Source organism: Mustela lutreola, chromosome 3, assembly GCF_030435805.1.
Source record: "Mustela lutreola isolate mMusLut2 chromosome 3, mMusLut2.pri, whole genome shotgun sequence".
NCBI classification, from domain to species: Eukaryota; Metazoa; Chordata; class Mammalia; order Carnivora; family Mustelidae; genus Mustela; species Mustela lutreola.
In genome coordinates, this window is record NC_081292.1 from 47,544,381 (window position 1) to 47,566,287 (window position 21,907).

General features: G+C 35.9%; 1 protein-coding gene across 1 annotated transcript in view; it reads left to right on the plus strand.

The window, feature by feature from the left end:
- Positions 1-21,907, plus strand: part of MMP16 (matrix metallopeptidase 16) — a 293,833-nt gene that overhangs the window by 198,109 nt on the left and 73,817 nt on the right. The window contains exons 5-6 of the mRNA XM_059166077.1: positions 12,805-12,966; positions 14,946-15,157. Of these exons, the coding sequence (XP_059022060.1) occupies positions 12,805-12,966; positions 14,946-15,157 (374 nt within the window). The remainder of the gene's footprint in view (positions 1-12,804; positions 12,967-14,945; positions 15,158-21,907) is intronic.

Sequence of the window (21,907 nt, forward strand, 5' to 3'; positions counted from 1 at the left end):
TTTTTTTTTACCATTTCTTGCTAATTGGTCTTCATCCAGCACAAAAATTACAACAAAAATCTAATGTCAGATGAAAACAATTATATACATGAACATTTATATTTATATAAAGGTGTTATATGGACATATTTATATGTTGTGAAATATTTATATAAAGGTCTTAAATGGACAACTTTTGAGATCATAACAATTTAGTATACTTTGAAAATGAGAATCAGAATCTAGGTTCAACTTTGCTCTCTTTAACAGTAATGATAGTAAAATATGAGGTAGTTTTTACAGTGATTTGGGTGTTCAAGGGGTTATGATGAACTTGAACTTCATAATGGGAAATAGGATAACTCAAAGAACTATTTCAAATCTTTCTACCACCCAAGTATTTTCTTTTCCTGTTTCAGGGACTCTTGTCTTCTCTTCCCTTAGTCACTGCCTATGTTGAGGTTTTCCTCATCTAATTATCTTGACTATTGAAGTAGTCTTCTACCTGCTCTCTTAGCTTTCAGTCACATCCCACGGCAATTATACCCTCATACTGATGCCAAATTACCTTAGGCGATATTGGCTTGGTATTAACTTTTCATAGTACTGGATTGCCTCCTTCGTAATGATCAAACTCTTAAAGCTAGCATCCAAAACTTCCACAAACTTGATCTTAACATATTTTCCAACCTCGTCATTCACATACATTTGTGTCAAGAGTGTGTCTAACCAGTTGGTGCATGGGTTTTGGTGAAGTCAGAACTGATATTTTTAAATTCCCGCTTTGATACTTAATAGGTTTCTGACTGAATAAGCCAATGTGAAATGAAGAATTAAGTCTTTAATTCAAAAGCTGATAGGTCTGTTGATGATAGAAATAGAAGTAATAGTAGTTTCTCACTAGCACTCTCTTAGTGTTAAACTCTGTCGTAGGTATTGTGCAGAGTATTTTATATATATGATGGTATTTAACCCACCAATAACCCCATAAGTAGGTGATGTTAGACTGACTCTACAAATAAAGAAATCTGATCACAGGGAGGTTAGTAATTTATTAAATTTTATACACACAGTGGCTGAGTTAGAATTTTCTACCTGTTTTGCCTTAAAGGATATAAGTGGAGTAAAACTAACTTCAAAATCACACACAATAATGTGCAAATGCACTCATTTTTCTTGGGAAAATTTGCATAGTTACTCAGGTTCTCTGAGGAGCTTCTGAGCCCAAAAAAACCCCAGAATCTCTGAACTAAACTCATAGTTTCTTATTTAAGAACAAAGTATTTGGGCAATTTAACTTTACAGACCTTGGTACTTCATATTGTCTGGCACACAGCAGAAAAATCAATTACATGTTAGGATGAATTGTTTATCAATAGTTCAGTTATTCCATCAATAGTTCCTTGCACACAATAAATAATTAGTAATTTTTTAAGGAATATATGTCACACAGTGGCTGGTCTGGAAACTGTAGCACGTAATACTAGGATTGCTACACCAGGCGTACTGAGAATGATGACTGGGTAAACAGTACTTAACCGTTCACATAGAGTAAAAGGGCATATAATTCAAATCAGCTGCTGGAAAGTGGCATTGCAATTTATTATATGATTACTTTTGTTTAAACAGTCACTAAAATTGATCTCTTTTATACTAGCACAGAGAGAGGGGAGTAGGCCTCCAGAATCATTCTGACCTTCAAATTGAGCCACCCAGGGGAAAAGTATGGCACAGATAAACCACACATGAATAAATTACATGGGACATAACTGAAAATGTTCTTAGACTCCTAACTAGTCTTAACAGGAGAGGGGAAAAAAATTTCTTGTTAATATCATGGTGCAATTAGCCACTTCCAATTTTGATTTTTTTTGTTTTATTTAGCAAGACTTTTCTGAATTTAATAAAAATATGTCTAATTCACCAAACCAAATTATAGCCTAAAGGAATAAAACTTGTACTTTGGCTTTGATAATTCAAATATCTTCCTAGGGTGTCCACTTCATCTGGCTTGCATAGGCCTGAGTTGTTTTAATTATATCGGTTTATTCTAAAGTGCTTATTAAATTAAAAACTGTAAATGTTTGGTAGTAGTCTATCTTTGAAAATACATTTACTGATTTTTGAAAGATCTATTAGATGGCCATTTGTTTCCCTTATATATAAGGGCCTGTTTTTTGGGGTTTTTTTGTTTTGTTTTTCTCCCTTATATATTAAGTGCATGCCTTAATACTGTGCACTAGCAGTGTGTTTTAAAGCTAACTAGCACATCCAAACAGGCAACTCCATAGCAAACCCTTCTAAACTGCTAAAGAAATGTTTTGAAATAAGATTTTAAAAATCAAAGTACATATAGCAGTAGTACTATTTCCTTCTCTCTTGAAAATATTTTCTTTACCCCAAGGCTTTAAGACTTAACTAAAAATTTGACTGAAAATGATTGAAACTTTTTGAACAGCCAGGGTTGTACTAAGGACATACATTTTATGTTATTTTAGGAAATACATTTTAAAATATTAAGTTTCATGTGACTTCAGTGGAGAAAAGAAATAGTAGCTATTGCTTCAGACTCCCGAAAAGAGGTCTTATGTGGAAGCTGTCCTCTGGAGAACAATCTGAAGCCTTGAGGAGATGTTTAAAGTGGAGGAAAAGAGAAATTCGTTTCCTCAGCACATTCAGTTTGGGCTTGTGGGCCAAGACCATATGGAAGGCTTAAATCCATTCTTGCCAATTACTGGTTAACTCTGGCCATCACAGTCTGTGGAAGTCTTCATTTCCTAATCTGTAAAACGGTGATAATCAGAAAACTTAGCTACTGTGGTGAGACACAGATAGGGGATGTCTGATACTTCTTGTTGTTGCTTTTAGAACACTCTATAAAAATGTTTTGTTTCCTTTAGTTCTTTTAGTCTTAGGGATCGTTGATGGTACCGTGTACAACAAAACAGTTTGAAGTATATGTGAGAGTAAATTAGATTTGTCATTAAATAACTCGGTAAAATTGATCTGACACATACAAGTGCCATTTGTAACTGAAACTTTATTGCATTATATTTGCCCATATCTGATGAACAACTAATTAATGGCTGCAATATTAAGCTTTTTCCTAGTCAAACCATGTCTGACTTGATGGGATCATTCTGAAGTTTGAGGCCCTTGAGGAGGAGCCAATCTGGGGGAAGTGTGGAGGACAGGAACTGGAGGCAGGGAGAAGGCAAGAGAAGGGCGCCAAGCCTTTGAGGAACTGGAGACTTGATGGATGAGTAAAAGTGGCAGAAAGAGATGTGAGCAAATCTGCCCCAAATCAGCTTCTGTCAGCTTCTATCTTGCAGAGCACAGCTGTGATCTCCCTCCTGTCTGGAGCTGGGCAGCCAGGATGTAAAATACAGCCCAGCTCTCCTCGTAGGGGCTGCCTGGCCGAACAAGTTCCACTGCCTCTGAGAGCATTAGTGGAAAAGGACAGCAAGCAAGTACCGGTCATGAAGTTTCAATGACAAGTCCAGTGACATAATTCTGATTTCATAATAGATGCTCAATAAAAACTAGTTCAGTCTTGTTCTTTTTTTACCCTATCAGAGTTTTCTGGCTATCTGGCAGGGAGCACAGGTTTTGCCTGCCACCAAGGGAGTGACCCTCTCTTAAGTGGTGTATAAAAAGAAAGTAGTATTTAGTGTAAGTGCAATCAAGGTATCAAGCTTTATACATTTGAGAGAACATCTGAGGGGCACCTGGGTGACTCAGTCTATTTAGCATCTGCCTTTGGCTCTCAGGTCATGATCCCAGGGTCCTGGGATTGAGCCCTTCATCGCATTGGAACTTCCTGTTCAGCAGAGAGTCTGCTTCCCCCTCTGCCTTTCCCTACCCCCAACTATCCCCCTACCATCCCCCCACTCCCACTTGTGCTTTTTTTGTTTACTCTCATGCTCTCTCAAATAAATAAAATCTAAAAAAAAAAAAAAAAAAAAAAAGATAAAAAGAAAAAGGAAAAACATCTGAGGCAGAGAAATAACTGATATTTCCATCTCTGGAAATTTTCAGTCGCAGACTTTCTCTCAGACTTAGGGTTATTGCCAAACTTTTTGGTTTCTGTGGAGAAACCAAAAATAGCTGGACTGAACAATATTTAATGCCCATCTTCATCTCAAGATTATTGTAGAATTATCTATCTGTAGATGTTTTAGAGTAGCCTCCTTTTCTACTCAGTTCTTTTTTTTTTTTTAGCTTTTCTTCCCTATCTCCTAATCCTAATCAAATGGAGAAAACCATCCTGTATTGTGTATTATCTATTGCTGCATAAAAAATCACCCCAAAACTTAACAACTTCAAACAACAAACATTTACTGTCTCACACAGTTCTGAATGTCAGGAATCCAGAGCAGCTTAGCTGGGTGATTTTGGTCCAAGGTTGTCATGAGTGTGCAGTGAAATAATTGGGTAGGGCTGCAGTTACCTGAATGGACTAGAAAATCTACTTCCCAGCTCACTCCTGTGACTGTTGACAGGAAGCCTCAGCTCTTCTCCACATGGCTGTTTACACGACATGGCAGCTGGCTTTTCAAGAGTGAGTAATAAGAGAATCAGAGAGAGAGGGAGAGAGAGAGAGAACACCAAGGTGGACATCATGGTGTAATTTATAACCTACTATTAGAAGTCCAGTACCATCAGCTCTACCATATTCTGCTACAGCGAGCTGATACAGACTGGGAGTATATACCAGGAGTTGGGTATTATGGGACCTTCTTAGGGACTGAGTACATATATCCTTTTAGTTTCTCAACTGGCAAAACATGCTGAATGGAGAGGGTGGAAGGATTGAGGTTTAAGATGATTCATCTTCTCTATTTATCAGGCCCTGGGGAAATTTATACTAATCAAAGATTAGATGATGATTTCTGAATGTTATTTCTACACATGGATTTAAATTTTAGGTTTAAATGTTTAAACATTTAAAAATTATGAATCTACTTAAATTTGTTCTGTCAGTCATTTAACTTACAAATAAATATTAAGAGCTTCTATGTGTCAGAAGCTATCAGGGCAATTTTGTATGTGTTATGATCCAGTTATGTTTAGACAAGGCCACGGAAACAGAGACAGTGGAATCAAATTTACCCAGGGAGCTGGAGAAGGCTTCACAGAGGAGGTCATTTTGAGTTATGTTTTAAAGGATTAATGAGATTTTGCAAGACTCACTAAGAGACAAGCAAGAAGATATAAGAAAAAAAAATGCTGAGTTTCAAAAGACAATGTAGGGAACCATACCAACTTTATAAAGCTAGAAGTTATTTAAACATACATGTTTGATAAAAATATCAAAATAGAAACAAGGTAATGAGAAATGAAAAACTCAAGTTAGTGATTACCCACAGAGGGAATGGGACAGCCAAAGGTATGAAATAAGAGAGAAACTAGGGAGAGACTCAATGGTGCTCATGATATTCTAGTGTTTGCTTGGGTCGGTAGGATTATAAATGTTAGAAATATTTATAACAGTTCTTTATGTATGAATTATTATATAGTCATTTTTAACATTCAGGATATGTCGTCAGCAGAGGAATAGCATATGAAAATGCATGGGGAATGAAACAGCTTGGAATAAAATATAAAGACATAATTATGACAAGGAAATTATAAATAATGCATTATCTTTCGTAATATACAGTTCAGTATTCTGAAATTGTATTGGAATATACAAAGGAAAGAAGATTAGCAATACAATTGAAAGCAACAAACTCAAAACTCAAAATCTTACAAAAGGAGCAAGTACTATTTCTGTATTGAGAATCAGGAGGCTGATTTATCCTTTGTTGCCTGCATGGTGATAAGATCAAGGCATACGACAATTAAGAATCTCAAATAATGTGAATTAATGATAAGTTACAGAAGCAGTTATTATTTTCATCATTAGGAAAGAGGTCTGGTGCATTTTAATTGTCTAAACCTCATCATATGCCAACAACTTTTGTTCCTAGTGGAATTCAAATCACAGGGTGGTACTTTATTTAACAACTTACCCTTTTAAACTATTGTGAAGCTGCAAGTAAGGTTTAATTATATTATTGCCAATCATCTGAAGAATGGTAATTACTTGGAGCTCTTGGCCAGTTTTTCTGATTAAAAGTGCTATGGCGTACTGAACAGGTCATAGGTTCACATCCTGATCCTATTAATTTTCTTCTTCCTTAGACAAGGAGTGACTCCACCCTTGGAAATGGTGCCTAAGAAAAATTTGATTGATCTGAAGAGAACAGATACATGAAATGAAATAACTTCTGTTGCTGTTACTACTTTGTTTTCCTTTTTGGTTTTTTGTATTTCTCTCACTAAGGAAAGAAAAAAGAAAAGAAAGAAACTGTGACTAAAAGACTATTTCCCTGTGAGAGATTTGAAGTGCTTTTAATAATTCAACAAAGTTAGCAGGGTTGATGTGTGACAAAAAGCAATATTTATCTGCCAGAGAGTGAGAGGATGAGTTCCTACATAATTATTCTGGAACAAGGTTCAGGGTACTTTATTCTGGGGAAGGGGACGTGCTCTACAAGGAGGAATGTTGTAATGGATTTTTTTTTTCCTTTTGAAGAATAAAAACAAAACATAATCCCTGTAAGGCTACATTGGGACTTTCTGGCTAAGAAATTGTATCCATTTTGCCACAAGATGGCCAAGAGTGTCTAAAGGTATTTTCTGAATCAGCGCTCTCTTCATGAGCTGAGTTGTCACTGTAGCTATTCCCAGTAAACCAAAGTGCCAACTTCTGTTCTTGGTTCAATTGCCTTGGTTTTTGTTGGTCCTTTGACTGCTTGCTAGATCTTTGTTTTGGCATTAGGTATGCTCCTGGTGAAAAATTTCTTTCATTTTCTGCCCACTGATAATACATTTCAGCCAAACTTTACTCATATTTTCTGGGTGTGGGCGTGGCCAGAGGCCAAACATACACCTGTCCTTCTGCCACTTCCATGTCATTTGCAATTGCTAAGTCTCATCAGCATCAGGTGTGTATCTTAAGAATAGTGTCTCTGATTTGAACTCACAAAGGTATTCACTGCGAGTTGGTGTTAAATGTGTGGTGTCTAAAAATGCCTGCAGCTCCTTTCCTTCCCCACCCGCTCTCACCTGAGATTACCCTCTGACACACAATCCTTGGAAGTCTTCTTGTTTAACATACTTCCAAACACTCATAATTCCCACATCTCTTCCTAAATAACTGCTTCCTTCTGCTTCCTAGTAACATGCGGACTAGATGGTCTCCAATAGTCGCATTTCATTGGTTTTCACTCAAACTGGCATCCTTAAAAAACAATTTCCTGTTTTCAGGAAGCCTGAACTTCTGTGTCTTTTGATTTTCTACCGCCTGACTTTTTTTACCATCCATCCCCTCACTTCCTTACTCCCTCCAGTCACTTTAATTCCTTATCCCTAATAGTTAATAAAATCAAGCCTGTTCGGCATTCCCTAGCAATTTTCTCTAGACCCTGTCCTCTTGTCTTCAGCTGTGAGCACAAGTATTTGCTGACATTCATTCAGCAATGATGTTGGGTACTTTAGTTCCATTGTCTGAACTATGTAAGAATAGTGGCCTCCTCGGTCTACTCTTATCTCATTCTCTTTCCATTCTAATTCTTGGCATGATTGTCACAAAACAGATTTGGGGGGGGTGCAGTGAGGGGTAGGTAAAAGGGTATAAACTTTTAGTCAGAAGATGAATAAGGTCTGAGGATCTACTGTATAACCATGGTGATTATAGTTGATAACATTCTTAGATGACTAAAGTTTGGTAAAAGTTAAATGTTCCCACCTAGAAAGAAAAAAAGGAAGTTAAATATGTAAAGTCATATATATATATATATTAATTAACTCAATGCAGAGGAATCCTTTCAAAATATGTACATATAACAAATCACCATGATGTATTCTTGAAATATCTTATAATTTTATTTTTCAGTTCTACCTCAGTAAAGCTAGGGAAATAAAGAAAAAAGTTCTGAGCCACATTTAGATGAAAATAGCATTCTATTCTTTACTATCCATATTCAAATTAGTCCTCCAGTCCCTGGAAACTGATCCATTCATCCAACTTATTTAAAGATTAGTCATCTACTATGTGCCAGGCAATGTCTTTGAACTGGAGACATAACATAAATGATGCACAATTTCAGTCTTTAAAGAATTCAAAATATGTTGGGAAGATTTACCAAAATAGATGATGACAAAACAGTGCAATTGCTGTGATAGGGCGATTCTCAAGGGTCTGTGGGAACCTAAAGCAGAGAGTGTGCTGGAACAACACCTCTTGGGAAAATGACCTCATAAAGAAGGTAACATTTGAGCAGTCACATCAGGTCAGCTTGGGGGCATGGGTGGAGAGGGGGTTCCAGAAAGAAGGCAGTTAATGCAGAGATCTAAAGGACAGAACAAGCATATTCTTCTATGACTGGAAAGAGGAAAATAAAGGAGGGGGGGAGATAAAGTTGGAAAGGAAGGACAAGGACTTATGTATGAAGGGTTTAGGTTATCTTGATGAGGAATGTGAAATTATCTTACAGACATTGGAAAAGCAACAAAAATTGAAGCAAAGACAATTATAGGAAATTATCCTTGCAACCACTGTACATTCTTCCCCTGTATCCTCTTTAATTTCATTCCCTGTCTTAAGTCATGTTCTTAAATTCTTTTAAACATACTCAAGTAATAATAATCTCTTATATTTGATATATTGGAATCTGAGGTCTAATTTGGTTAGGACCCTTACCTCCATTCCTGTTTATCACCATAGGAAACACAGAAGACACCCCTCTCTCCTGGGATCTAATTCGCCTAGGACTTCTCCATTGCTATCTCTCCCTCCATTTCCTTCCCTTCTCTAATTTCTGAAACTGTTTACATTAGAGAAGTTTCAAGTCAGTCATTAGCAAAATCCCCTTAATAATCAACTTATTTTGAAAACGTTCCCTTTAAGTTCTTTTTTGTAACTAACACTGGTCTTTCCATTGCTTATACTTTTTCTCTTTCACTCCTTCCATTTTCTCTTTCATATTCCTTCTACTGCAAGGGCTGGTGTCATGGTATATGTCCCACCTTATTTCTTTTTAATGCTACTTCAAGATTATGGATTCAAGATCCATAAAAACTTAAAGATTTGACTGTGATTTTGTCAAACTGTTCCATCCACTGTCTCTCCTTGCTATTATCATTCACTAATTCTCAAGTCATTTTCATTATTCTTTGATGATTTTATCTCCTAGTTCAATCCTACTCTCAACACTATCCTTGTTTTAATTCTCTCTGATCTCAGTGTTAATGTAGATAATTTTGCCGTGTTCTGGGCTCTTAGATATTGAATCTCCTCTCTAATTTCATATTCCGTCCCAACTCAGAGACTCACTTCCGTGGGTATACCCTTGACATTGCTCTTACAAATCTCAATTTCAGATATCTACTATGACTATCACTGAATATTTTTCTAGCTCACTCCTGCTAATACTGTGACTAAAAACACAAAAACAAAAACAAAAAAACCTTTGACCACTTCAGAACTTAAGGGTCATCTTAAGTTATCTTATCATCTTAGCTTGTCACAGTCCTCCATCATCCCATGCTAGTCCTTCCTTACATGACACAATTACCATGGCAAAGTCAAAAATCACTCCCTTACATATATCCACAGCCCCTTCGTCTTTTCCTGTTTTTCACGGTTACCTAAAGATACCAAAAGTCTGGTGAAATCAATACTGCCACTTTGATATCTGCATATACACTGCCAAATAAAGCGGAAGAAGGAAGACAGTGTGCAAAATGAACCCAACCTCCCTTTAAATTCATGGTCATGAATATTGCCTGACAATTACAGGATAGATACAATTTCCCTAGTCCACTCTTTACAACTGACCTATTCAAATATTTCATACATTCTTCTCTCTTTTTCCTTTCTATTATTCTCTCAGTTGATGACTCTTCCTGTTTCATTAAGCAAATTCAAGCATTCAGAACTTAACACTCAAAAAAAGGAACTCCTGATTTTGTTACCTACCTCTCACCCCTACCAACGCAAAAAGCAACAAAAACTCTTTCATCCTATGTTTTTCTCCTTCTCGGTGAACGATAATTTCATTCTTCTGGGTATAGGACCAGAAAATGTTGTGCTGTCTTTGATGTTCTTCTTTGCTCACACCTTGCATCTTGTCCTTTAAGAAACCCTGTGATTCTTCGTTCAAAAAATATCAAGAATGTTATGCTTCTGTATACCTCCATTACTTCCACTTTGGTCCAGGTGACCAGCAGTTTTGCCTGAATTATTGCACTCACTTCAGAGACTGAATCATGCTGCTTCCTGTGTCTACTGTACTTGATTCTCGAGAGCAATCACAAGAGTAGTCTTGTTTGAAATGTAAGTCAGATTATGTCCCTCCCCTACTCAAAAACTTAAAATTCCCACCACAGTCAGACTAGAAGCCCAAACCATTACTGTTATTTAAAATTCTATACATGTTTGGGGCGCCTGGGTGGCTCAGTGGATTAAAGCCTCTGCCTTTGGCTCAGGTCGTGATCCCAGAGTCCTGGGATCGAGCCCCGCATCGGGCTCTCTGCTCAGCAGAGAGCCTGCTTCCCTTCCTCTCTCTCTGCCTGTCTCTCTGCCTACTTGTGATCTCTCTCTCTGATCAAATAAATAAATAAAATCTTAAAAAAAAAAAAACTTCTATACATGTTTTTGTCTCTCACTTTATCTTTTTTCTGCCTTACTATTTCTCCTTATCATTTTTATTTTACTTTTTCAGTGTTCCAAAATTCATTGTTTATGTACCATATCCAGTGCTCCATGCAATACTTGCCCTCCAAAATACCCACCACTAGGCTCACCGATCCCCCCACCCTCTCCCCTCTAAAACTCTCAGTTTATCACTGGTGTAACATTCTGTATTTTCTACTTTTCTATCTTGATTTTTTCCAATACCCTTTAAAATGTAAATGCTGTAAGGGCAGAGATTTTTTTGTATGTTTTATTCACTACTATATTGCCAAAGCCTAGATCAATGCCTAACTCAGAGTAGGCATGCAGTAAAAGTAGTGGAATGAATGGATGATTGAATGAATGAGATTGTTTTCGCATGGCTATATTATCTAGTCTGTTGTGCAAGCTAATGCTTTAGTAGCTGTGTGATGATTTACTGTAGCAATTCAAAGGATCTCTAATCAGATGGAGAAGTTTGAATTTCATCTGCACCTTGCTACATAAATTTGCATATTGCACTTAATGTCTCCAAGTCTTGTCTTCTCATTTTAAAAATGGACATAATAATAGTAACTGATTCAAGAATAATTATAAGAATTAAACGAGAAAATGCTAAAAATGCAGGTTCTAAATGTCCAGGGCAAAGTTAGTAAACTTTTAATAAGTCTAATTAATATTTTTTAATTAAACCTAATATGTATTATTTTTCTTTCTGTGTCTTGATTTGCACATTTAAGTAATGTTATAAGAGGAGAAGATAAGCTCTTTGAGATTGGAAATGTTAACTTCCATTTTTTTTAAACCCTTCCAATTTGTTTCACACCAGCATTTAATCAGTTATTCTTTGAGAGTCAGGTAGGCCCCTGAAGTGTTTTGAATGGCTCATTTTCAGTATGCTAAGGTCATATGATGAATCAGCCCCACAGTTTCATCCATTTTTCTACGGAAGACTACTCCAGAGTAAGAAAAAATGTTTATTATGTATTTGGCTTTTGTGTAAACAAACAAATAAAACTCTGAAAGGAATTATCTCAGTGCATTATAAAAATGTTTGGAAGAGAGTTTTCCTAAAAATGACACTCAGGAAGTTCACTGAAATCATTTGCAATTCATCTATGCAAAACTTTACATTTTATGTTCAATCATTTTAAACTTTCCACTTAGGAACATAACCCTTAAAAATATAATAGTCCCAACTGTTGGATGCTCACATAGTTAAACTAAATTTTTAGAATAAACAAATATACATGCAGGACTAGCTCTTTTGCTCATGAATTTAATTATGATGATCCAGAAGGGGGCAACATGTAGGGGTCGTTGGTAGGGCTGTGAATGCACAAAGTTTCTCTGAGAGTCTGCACTAAATAAATTTCACTGTGCAAGTTTACCACAGGTGGGAGAGTTTTTTTTTTTTCCCCCATGAGAAACAGCCACTCTAAATATATATACTTTGTTCAGATTGCGTATGAATTGATTAGAATTTGTATTCACAAAGCCAAGACTAGAATCCTAGTTATTACGACTGCCAGCCTATAACTTTTATTTTAGATTTCTGTATTCCTATATTCTAGGCTAATATGAAAAGTTAAAATAAACTTGAGTTCTAGTCACACCTCTGTAAATGCAAAGATTTGTTGTTCTTGACAAGACATATCATCTTTATGCCTTAATTTACTCACCTGTGTAAAAGCAGGGATTGTATCCACCCTGTATTTTTTACGGACTTATTGTTAGCATTATGTGCAATGTAAAGATATTTGAAAGAATATTACATGCTTTCCAGTTGGAAGGATATTTCAACAGTAGTAGTAGCAATCTCTGATGCAGCTACTCTTTCTGAAACTTTTAGTCTTCGTTCTTCCATTCAGTTTCTAAATTTCTGTGACTACATTAACATCACCTCCCCCCACCCAGCCTTTTCAAAAATAGCATATTGGATTTTGCCAGTAGAAAAATCCAATGATAAAATCAGACTGATCTTTGAAATAAAGAGTTCCTCCTATTTTTCTTGGGCGAAATTTTGATAACACCAAATTGTCCTTTCCAATTCTGTACTTGGGTATTAGTTACAATAGCATCTTTTCTTCTCATTTTCACAGGAAATGACTTATTTCTTGTAGCAGTTCACGAACTGGGACATGCTCTGGGATTGGAGCATTCCAATGACCCCACTGCCATCATGGCCCCATTTTACCAGTACATGGAAACTGACAACTTCAAACTACCTAATGATGATTTGCAAGGCATCCAGAAAATTTATGGTAGGTTTCCACTGTTTCTCTTTGGTTAACCCTACAGTGAAGTCCAGAATTCCTGCGGTGTTTTCTTCTTTGAGATGGATGCTCTAAGTATATGCGAGAGAGAAATACCAAAATAAGAAAAAAATAGTCTGGCCTATTGGCAGAAGTCTTATATCAATCAAGTTTTGTTGGCAATGGTCCAAATATCTTAATATACAGATTTTAGTAAATCTACACACTGACAGATTTTTCTTATTGAATTTAATTGAAACCTGCAATTACAGCAAAGATCTGGTAAAATTTAATATTTACAATTCAGGTTAAAAATGTAATAAATGAATATAAACAATAAAAACAGTGAGAAATTTAAGATTTTCTTAAAAGATACTGAGATTGGGATAAAAACTGACAGATTTACCCTCAGTTTATGATACTTATAGTTAAATAATTAGTAGATCAATCTCTTTGGAGGTTGCAGAGAATACTCTTGTGTAATGGCTATAATAAAATGACCTCAAAAGCATGTAATTATTGACTCGGTGAAAGTTAACAAACATGGGAGTGGAACTTAATAAATGGCAAAGTTTACTTACACATAATTCAAAATAAACTTCTAATATACTAAGATCATTTTTATTTATGGGATTCAGTCAGTGAATACAAATGAAGACAAAAGGGAGAAAGACTATTCTACATATTTACTAATTTACTATAATCCTAACTTCCTCAAAAGAACCATTGACCTTTATAAAGACATTCATTTCACACATAATTGTTAAGAACTTGACATTTGTAATTTACATATAGAGTATGCTTTACTAAACTAATGAAATGATGCTTCCATTTTACAATACAAAAGCAGATGTGTGTTATCTGTATGTTAATATCCAGTATCCAGAAGGTGTCATTTGCATTTTTAAATAGCATAGTTTAAGTTCACTAATTTGTTTTGCATTCATTAGTTTTTCAATTTCAATATCTCAGTGGTAACCGATCTCTCAGGGTTAAAATAGGATTTGGAGAAAAAAAAATCAACTTTTGTGCTTCTCTTTATTTGGGGGATACGGAGAAAAGGGAAATGTCTCAGAGTCCAAACTAAGTAGCTCATGTGTCGAACGCACTAGCCTATAGGCTAATTTGTACCATCAGGAATTCCTCCTACGTGGTTAACTGAGGTTAGGAAGGCTCTTTCTCATGACCTCATGAATTAGTAGTCTAGACTGAAGGTCTGCAAAAGAATATTCTTTCCATATCTAAATATTAAGTGTGAACAGCTTTCTATTTCTTTTTAAAAACTCAAATCCCTTGAGGAATGATGCTTTACATCTGTACCAAATTATATGTGTAAACTTTGGCTTAATTTAAAGACCTCTTTTTAGAAATACTTATTCACATTAATATTTTACTAGTGGCATTTTAATCAATAGGTATTTTAGATTCAGTATTCAAATGAAATAATCATCTAGCAATTTGTCAAAACGTCATTAAAAGAAAATAATGAAAGTCAGGAAAAGGTTATAAATACAGTTGGAGACACAGGGTAGAATAAACTTTGATCCATTAATGTTTATCTTTTAAAACTATTTGCATAGAATCATTGTCTGTGAAAATCTAGGATTAACTTTGGTGGAGCTTACATGCATGGTTCCAGTATTCATCTTCATTTATGTATTATTTATACACCACCTACTTCCAAAAAAGATTTGAAAGCAGCTTTTCCAATAAGGACTCTTGCAAAGCTATAAAAAATGTCATTAAAAATTAACAAAGAAAGTTCAGTGACTTGGATTCAGAACTTAGCATGATAAGGACTTTCTAAGATTTGGCAGTGGTTTGTCGGTACGATGGTTTGTTTTTTCAGAAAACATACAAGCTTAAAGACTTCTTAGCTCACTTAGTCTGTGCCCTCTCCTCATGAGTGAGTGATTGTCTTCGGCAGCAGACTGCCCAGCACTGTTCTAGTATTAAGTGAACCAAGTGCTTTCCTCATATTTTCAAAGGTCCACCTGACAAGATTCCTCCACCAACAAGACCTCTACCGACAGTGCCCCCACACCGCTCCGTTCCTCCCGCCGACCCACGCAAGAATGACAGGCCCAAACCTCCTCGGCCTCCCACTGGCAGACCTTCCTATCCTGGAGCCAAACCCAACATCTGCGATGGGAACTTTAACACTCTAGCTATTCTTCGCCGGGAGATGTTTGTTTTCAAGGTAGGAGGCTGTGATTTTTTTTTTTTTTTTTTTTTTTAACGTGTAGATCAAGTGTCTATGGTGTCGCTTTAGAAAACAAGTTCTCATTCATTCTCGCACCACCTTCCCAGACCTCTCACAGTTAGAAGTTTCAAAAAAGCATCTTAAAAAATAAACGCACAAATGGGCTTAAATGTCTAGCAGAAGATTGCTGTAACATTCTATTTGAGGAATGCATTTATGTCAGCAGAAGCTAAAATGCCTAGAAATGTGAGGGTAAGAAAATGCTGCATGTTACGAACAGATAAAAAAGCATAATTGAAATCATGAATAGGAACTAATAGGGATGATTTACTTGGGAGCTTAGCCACTTCCAGGCGCACTAGCACTGTTCTATCTTTGATTTGCTCATCTTTATGAGATCCCTATGATTCCACTTGACAGTTAGAGCATTGTTTTTTAGAAGTAGTAGTGATCATTTTGTTTGGGGTCTAGTGGTAGAAATTTGAGTTAATATGAAACCATCATTTTGATTTTGCAAGTATATGTTATTGTTTTCTTCAGTCAGGCATTTATATACCTGATTTATATTATTTTTTAAAAAGGTCACAAGTAAAACGAGTATTACATTTTGCTAAGTGTGCCTTTTAATGCCATTAGGTTCTCAGACAACACAAACAAGCAGGGTATTCAAGTAAGTTACATAATGAACTTACAAAGTAAGTTTAATGTAATGTTGAAAAGTGAATATGGTGTAATAGTGAAAGATATTTTCTCCCTCAATACTGTAAACTGATCCGAAAAACTGGTGAAAAAAAATATAAGTTTTATGTTGGCATTAGCATATTAAAATAACCACATTTTACCAATACCATCCATTTAAAAAGAAAATAACGTACTCTCTTTTTGGGTAGATGTGAATCAATAAATAATGAAATATTGTCCTACTTATACAGAATTTCCTATTTACCAGAGGCTATACTTGAAAAATATAGATTTCATATAATTTTTAATAGACAAAGTACTCTATTTCCTTTATTGGAAAATAAGATTGGGATTTGATATAATATGCACAAGAGCATCATACTTTCCAGGAAAAATCGATGCTTTTGTTCAAACACATGAATACATTTTTGAATTCTATAAATGCTCTGCAATGCTTAATTAGATATCTCCCATTCAATTTAAGTAGATAAATAAATTCAGAGTCAAGGAGTAAAAATAAAATCTCTCTCTCTCTCTCTTTATATATAGCTACTCATTGTGGCTCAGCCCACAGCAAATAGTTGAAATGAAAACAAAATGCAGTCATTTGTTTATTCTACAAGACACCAAATGACATTTGAAGGATTTTGTTTTCTCCATTTTGGCCAAATTCCAACATCCTGGCTTTATACCCCGATATCATAGTCATAGCAACAAAGTGATAAACTTATCTGAGAATGTGATGTTAAATGGACTCTGGGTATATCCTTTCCATCCTTCCTATCTGTCTAACTAGATGGCCAATCTCAGGAAAGACTGGTATCCTCAAGTGTAATAATCATTTTCACCAGCTTTTCTGCTCTGTATACTGGGAGTGTTCTGGATTGACAAAATGACGTCTTGTGGTCACTGGTTCCTGGAATCAGGAATGGATAAAAAGCACATAGACCAGCTCTCACGTAGAATATAGTAGCCACTATTATTAATATCAAAACAGGTATATGAAAAATATGAGTAAGGTCTGTTTCTCTAACCTCTAATGTTACCTTGGATTCCTTAATCAAAACTCTATAGGACAGAGTTCCTAAACTCTAACTGAATTCAGTTTTTTTCCACTGGTCCTTGCCATCTTTCTAATAATAATTACTGTTGAGAATATCTTCTGATAGGCATCGCATTCTTTTTAATCTCCACTTACTTGATGGATTTTTGTATCACATTACTTGATAATTTTCATACTCATCTCCTCTTTTGTATAATGCCACGGGTAGTTTACTAGGCACGGGGGATGTATAAACAGAAGGTAGCACCTCTGTCTTTACGAAGCTCATATTCCAGGAGTGAAGACAAACATGAACTTAGGTACTTTCAAGAGGTAGTAGTAAAAGGTACAACATGGACATGAAGAGAAAGTACTGAAGTCCAGTTGAATAGTTCAAGAAACCTTGACTGAGAAAAAGCTTATGCTGTATTATTAGAGAAAAATTTCTTAAGCATATTAAAGAAATTAGTATTTGATATACTAAAAAGTTGGTGTATTGAGGGAGAGATGATAGACATACTAACTGTAGCGCAAAATGACAAATGATATAGATTGGAAATAAACAAGAAAGTATGATTGAATGATACCTGCTTTTAATTAATAGCTACTAAGGACTGGGTAACTAATGTGTCCTTGAATGTACATAGGGACTTTACATCCATAATCTCTAAACCTGATAATAACTCTACAAGATGCACAGAATTCTCTATTTCACAAATGAAAAAACTGAGAATTAGAAAAGTTAAGTTGTCTGAGTTACAAGGTTTGTAAGTAGTAGTAGTCACTAGGTGAACGCAGATCTATTTGATTCTAAAATCTGTGTTTTTTCCCACTAAGCTTTGCTACCTGAAACAGTAGGGGAAAGTTCATGAAAGGTGGTAGGCTTTAAATTATATTTGAAAATAGTAAATATGCAAGAAATATTTATTGGGCTCCTACTGTGAGATGCTGTTTTAGGCACTGGCCATGTGGTAGTAAACAAAACAGCTAGACCCTGGCCTCTTGGAGCTTACATTCTAGCTTTCGAAGTGCCTCACACAGAGGTTCCCCGTGGGTCACTGAACCATGTGGGAAAGCATCCACAAATTCTGTTTTCCTTTACTAATAACTGCTGGCCCCCTAAGTTATCCCTTTCTACCTAAATAGACTAGACTAACTTTACCTCAAATTAATGCCATTTCCCTGTACCTATTCTACTTGCCTAAAGTTGTTCTCTGCCAGTCTCTCTGGTGCATGCCTGCCTTTGAAGTTTTCTTTTAATATACTCATCATTAGTTTCATAGTTTGCTCCTTATCAACTATTCCTTCAAGTATATTTTAAGATCACCCACTCTTTGATCTCACTTTTACTCATGCAACTTGATTCTCTACTTTTCTTCAGCACAGATTCTCCTCACAAATTAAAAACCTCTTCCTCTCCTCAACCCTTACCCAAGCAACACTCATTTCACTTTGGTTTTAATATTTGGGGCTTCCTTGCAAGCCTCTGCTTATCTAAAGCTCCCCTCCTCAATGTCTTCCACATGTCCCCCCCTCTCCAACTATTCTTCAACCCCAAATCTCTTTCTAGCGATTTTTTATATTTATTCTCTACATTCAATTAGCATGTTTTAAATTTCTATCTTCTCTATTTCTCATGGTAGTGCACTCCTTAACTAGACTATAAACTTGTTCAAAGCAGGGATTGGTTCACATGGGCTTCATAATGCTCAAGCTAATGAATAAGGATCTCAGTATAAGAATTAGCTAATGAAAACACAGCTACTATTGTGTTTATATAACAGTAATCAACCAATATGTCATTACTGAAAATATTATATTCTGGTAGTTTGTTATTCCTTTCCCAAAGATTTCCAGGAGTATGATTTACTTAAAATCTGTGTGTATGTTTTTATTTAAATTCTGAAGATCTAGATATAAGTAAAAGGTAACATCATCAGATAATTTTAGGAGCCTTTCTTTAGAATGTTAGTCGTAGCATAATTCCTTTTGGGAGCAAGTGTCCTCTTAAGAAGTTCGATTTACAATGAGCTTGGCAGACACTCATTTATTTGAAGTGAGTTCACCTGGATATGTTTCTAAATGGAAATATAGTAAGCAGTACATATATGTAATATAACACATATTTTAATTTTATATATATGTATACATATGTGTGTGTGTGTGTGTGTGTATATATATATATATATATATATATATATATATATATATATATTTCTGTCCTATCCTATAGATAAAATCCTAGCTATATTCACATGAGAAAGTTAAGCCTTCCATGCAGCTTCATAATCTTTGGGGAACGTAAACCATGTAAAGTGAGGAAATGAAAATTAAAACAAAATACCAAGGAACAGAAGAATAAAATAGTGATACAACAGAAGTTTTGTCCTTCCTCTACAGAGGTGATTTCTTAAGAGTGTTCCCTACAGAGGTTATACTGTGTGTATCACAGGAGCTGCTGTTGTGACTAATCTGACAACAGGAAGAGCTGATCGTTCAAATGAAGACTCAAAGTTCTCTTGGACTATAAGATAAAAGCATTGACTGTTTAGCTATTTTAAAATAGATAGGTGTAAAATAGGTGTAAAAGAAAGCAGTATTAGCCAAACTTGTATAGGGTGTGTTTCAGCACACAATATTTTGTGATATGGGAAAGAATGCAGTAGTAACTATTCTTCCTGAAATTGAAGCTAGGAAGATAAACTGTACGCACACCTGGAGTTCTTTTAGCATCTGCAGACATGTGCATGAGCGCGCACGCGCACACACACACACACACACACAGGTTTCATTTGGCAGCTGACCAGTTCTATTAAGGGGAACACAGGCCAGTGCTTTATAGTAAAGCTAGAAATGACAGTGTTAAGAGGCAGAGCTTTCATGGAACAGCATTCGCCGAAGTACAGTCAAGTGTCTTCCCAATTAGAGAAGAGCAAGGCTTAAGGCTCTTAAGGAAAGCATTTCATTGTTTACTAAGAAACATACACACACACAACAAAAGAAAGCAAACCAACACAGAAAGCACTTGGTCCTTTTGTTTCCTAAGTTCTTGTCCATTCATGTTTATTCATCACAAAACTATGTATTCTTAAACATGACCATCTTCACTTATGACTACCTACTGAAAAATCATAGTTCCTTTTATTTCCATAGAAACAGATCTGTCCAGATTCTGCCCTTATTAATACTAGCTTAACTTACATTGAAAGTACAATGTCTCATTAACCAAGCCTAGTAAGTACAGGGTATGACCCAATTTCATCTGCAAGATGGTGGTTTTGTTTCATAAAAGAAGATATTTTATGAGAGACAGAGAGAGAGAATGAGATTCAGGGCGTGGGGAAATGAGGAGACATTGCACAAAGAGTAAAACTTTCAGTTATAAGTCCTGGAGACCTAATATCCAGCATGGTCATTGTAGCTAAAAAATGCATCACTTACCTGAAATTTGCTGGAGTAGATCTCAGTTGTTCTCACCATAAAAAAAAAAGAAAACTAGGTAACTATGTAAGGCATGGTAGGTCTATTAGTTTGATTGTGGTAATCATCTCACAATGTACACTTATAACTTATATAACAGTGTATACTTATAACAAATTGTCAAGTTGGATACCTTAAATACACACCATTTTATTTGTCAATAGACAAATAAAAAGCTGGGGCAAAAAGCTAAGGTTCTTTCAGTTGCCCACAAGGCTCCGTAATCCCTGCATTTTGCTTGACCTCTCTGGTCTCACCCCCTCTTTTCTTTGTCTGCTCATTCTTACTCACTCAGTGCCAGGCACCCTTGTCTTCCTGCTGTGTTTGAACTTGCCAGGCACTCCTGGCTTTGTGGGTCTTTCCCTGTCAAATACCAAATATTCGTGTACCTTCCAGATTTCTGTGGTGGTTTGTAAAGCAGCAGCAGGCTATCTCCAATCTCTATTCCTGTGCAGTCTCCTGTTACATAGGTCTGCATGGGGCTAGATACATGAAAGGAAACAACAATATTTGTAGAATTTCAGAAGAGTTTATCGTGGTTTATATAAACTTGGTGCCATTTTTGTTGGAAAAATTCTCTCCAAGCTCTTAACCTAATGATGTCATTCATTCTTGTTTCATACGTTTATGTCCTTGTTTCCATCAGCATGGGATAATGCTCACTTTTAGACATTAGAGATACACTTGGAGTCAGATCCCATTTGTCATAGGCTCCAGACAAGGACTGGAACTACTCCTGTATTTACTGGTGGATTGTGCCATGCCATGAATGTAGCAGACAATAAATATTCTTAAAAATATCTCTGAGCTTATTTTCCTTATCTATATAATGGCTAACAAATTCCATCATAGGTATATAGTAAGCTCCGGAAATGGTAGCTTTTTTTGTCCCAAGACAGACTTGGCATTCGGAACTACTCATTATATTCATTAACTCACATTCCCATGTTGTTTGAAATTATTTTAAAAAAAAATAACTTTTAGTGGCACCTGGCTGGCTCAGTGGGTTAAGCCTCTGCCTTCGGCTCTGGTCGTGATTTCGGGGTCCTGGGATCGAGCCCCGCGTCGGGCTCTCTACTCAGCGGGGAATCTGCTTCCTCCTCTCTCTCTGCCTGCCTCTCTGCCTCCTTGTGATTTCTGTCTGGCAAATAAATAAATTAAATCTTTTAAAAATAATAATAATAATAACTTTTAGGTGAGTAAAGATCACAGAAAATGGCTGTAATTTATATTTTTAAGGGAAAGGAATGGAATGGTTTGTGATTGTTGTTGTTCCTATCACCTTTTTCAATGAAATAATTTAAAATATTCTGTTGTCACAGGGGGGTGCATGGGTGGCTAGTCAGTTAAGCATCTGACTGTTGGTTTCTGCTCTGGTCATGATCTCATAGGTTCTGGGATCAAGCTGGTCTGGGTCATGCTCTGCTCAGCGGGGAGAGTGTTTGAAGATCTTCTCCCTCTGTGCATCCCCCTATTCATGCACTCTTGTTCTTTCTCTCTCTCAAATAATTTAATCTTAAAAATATATATATTTGGTTGTCAGA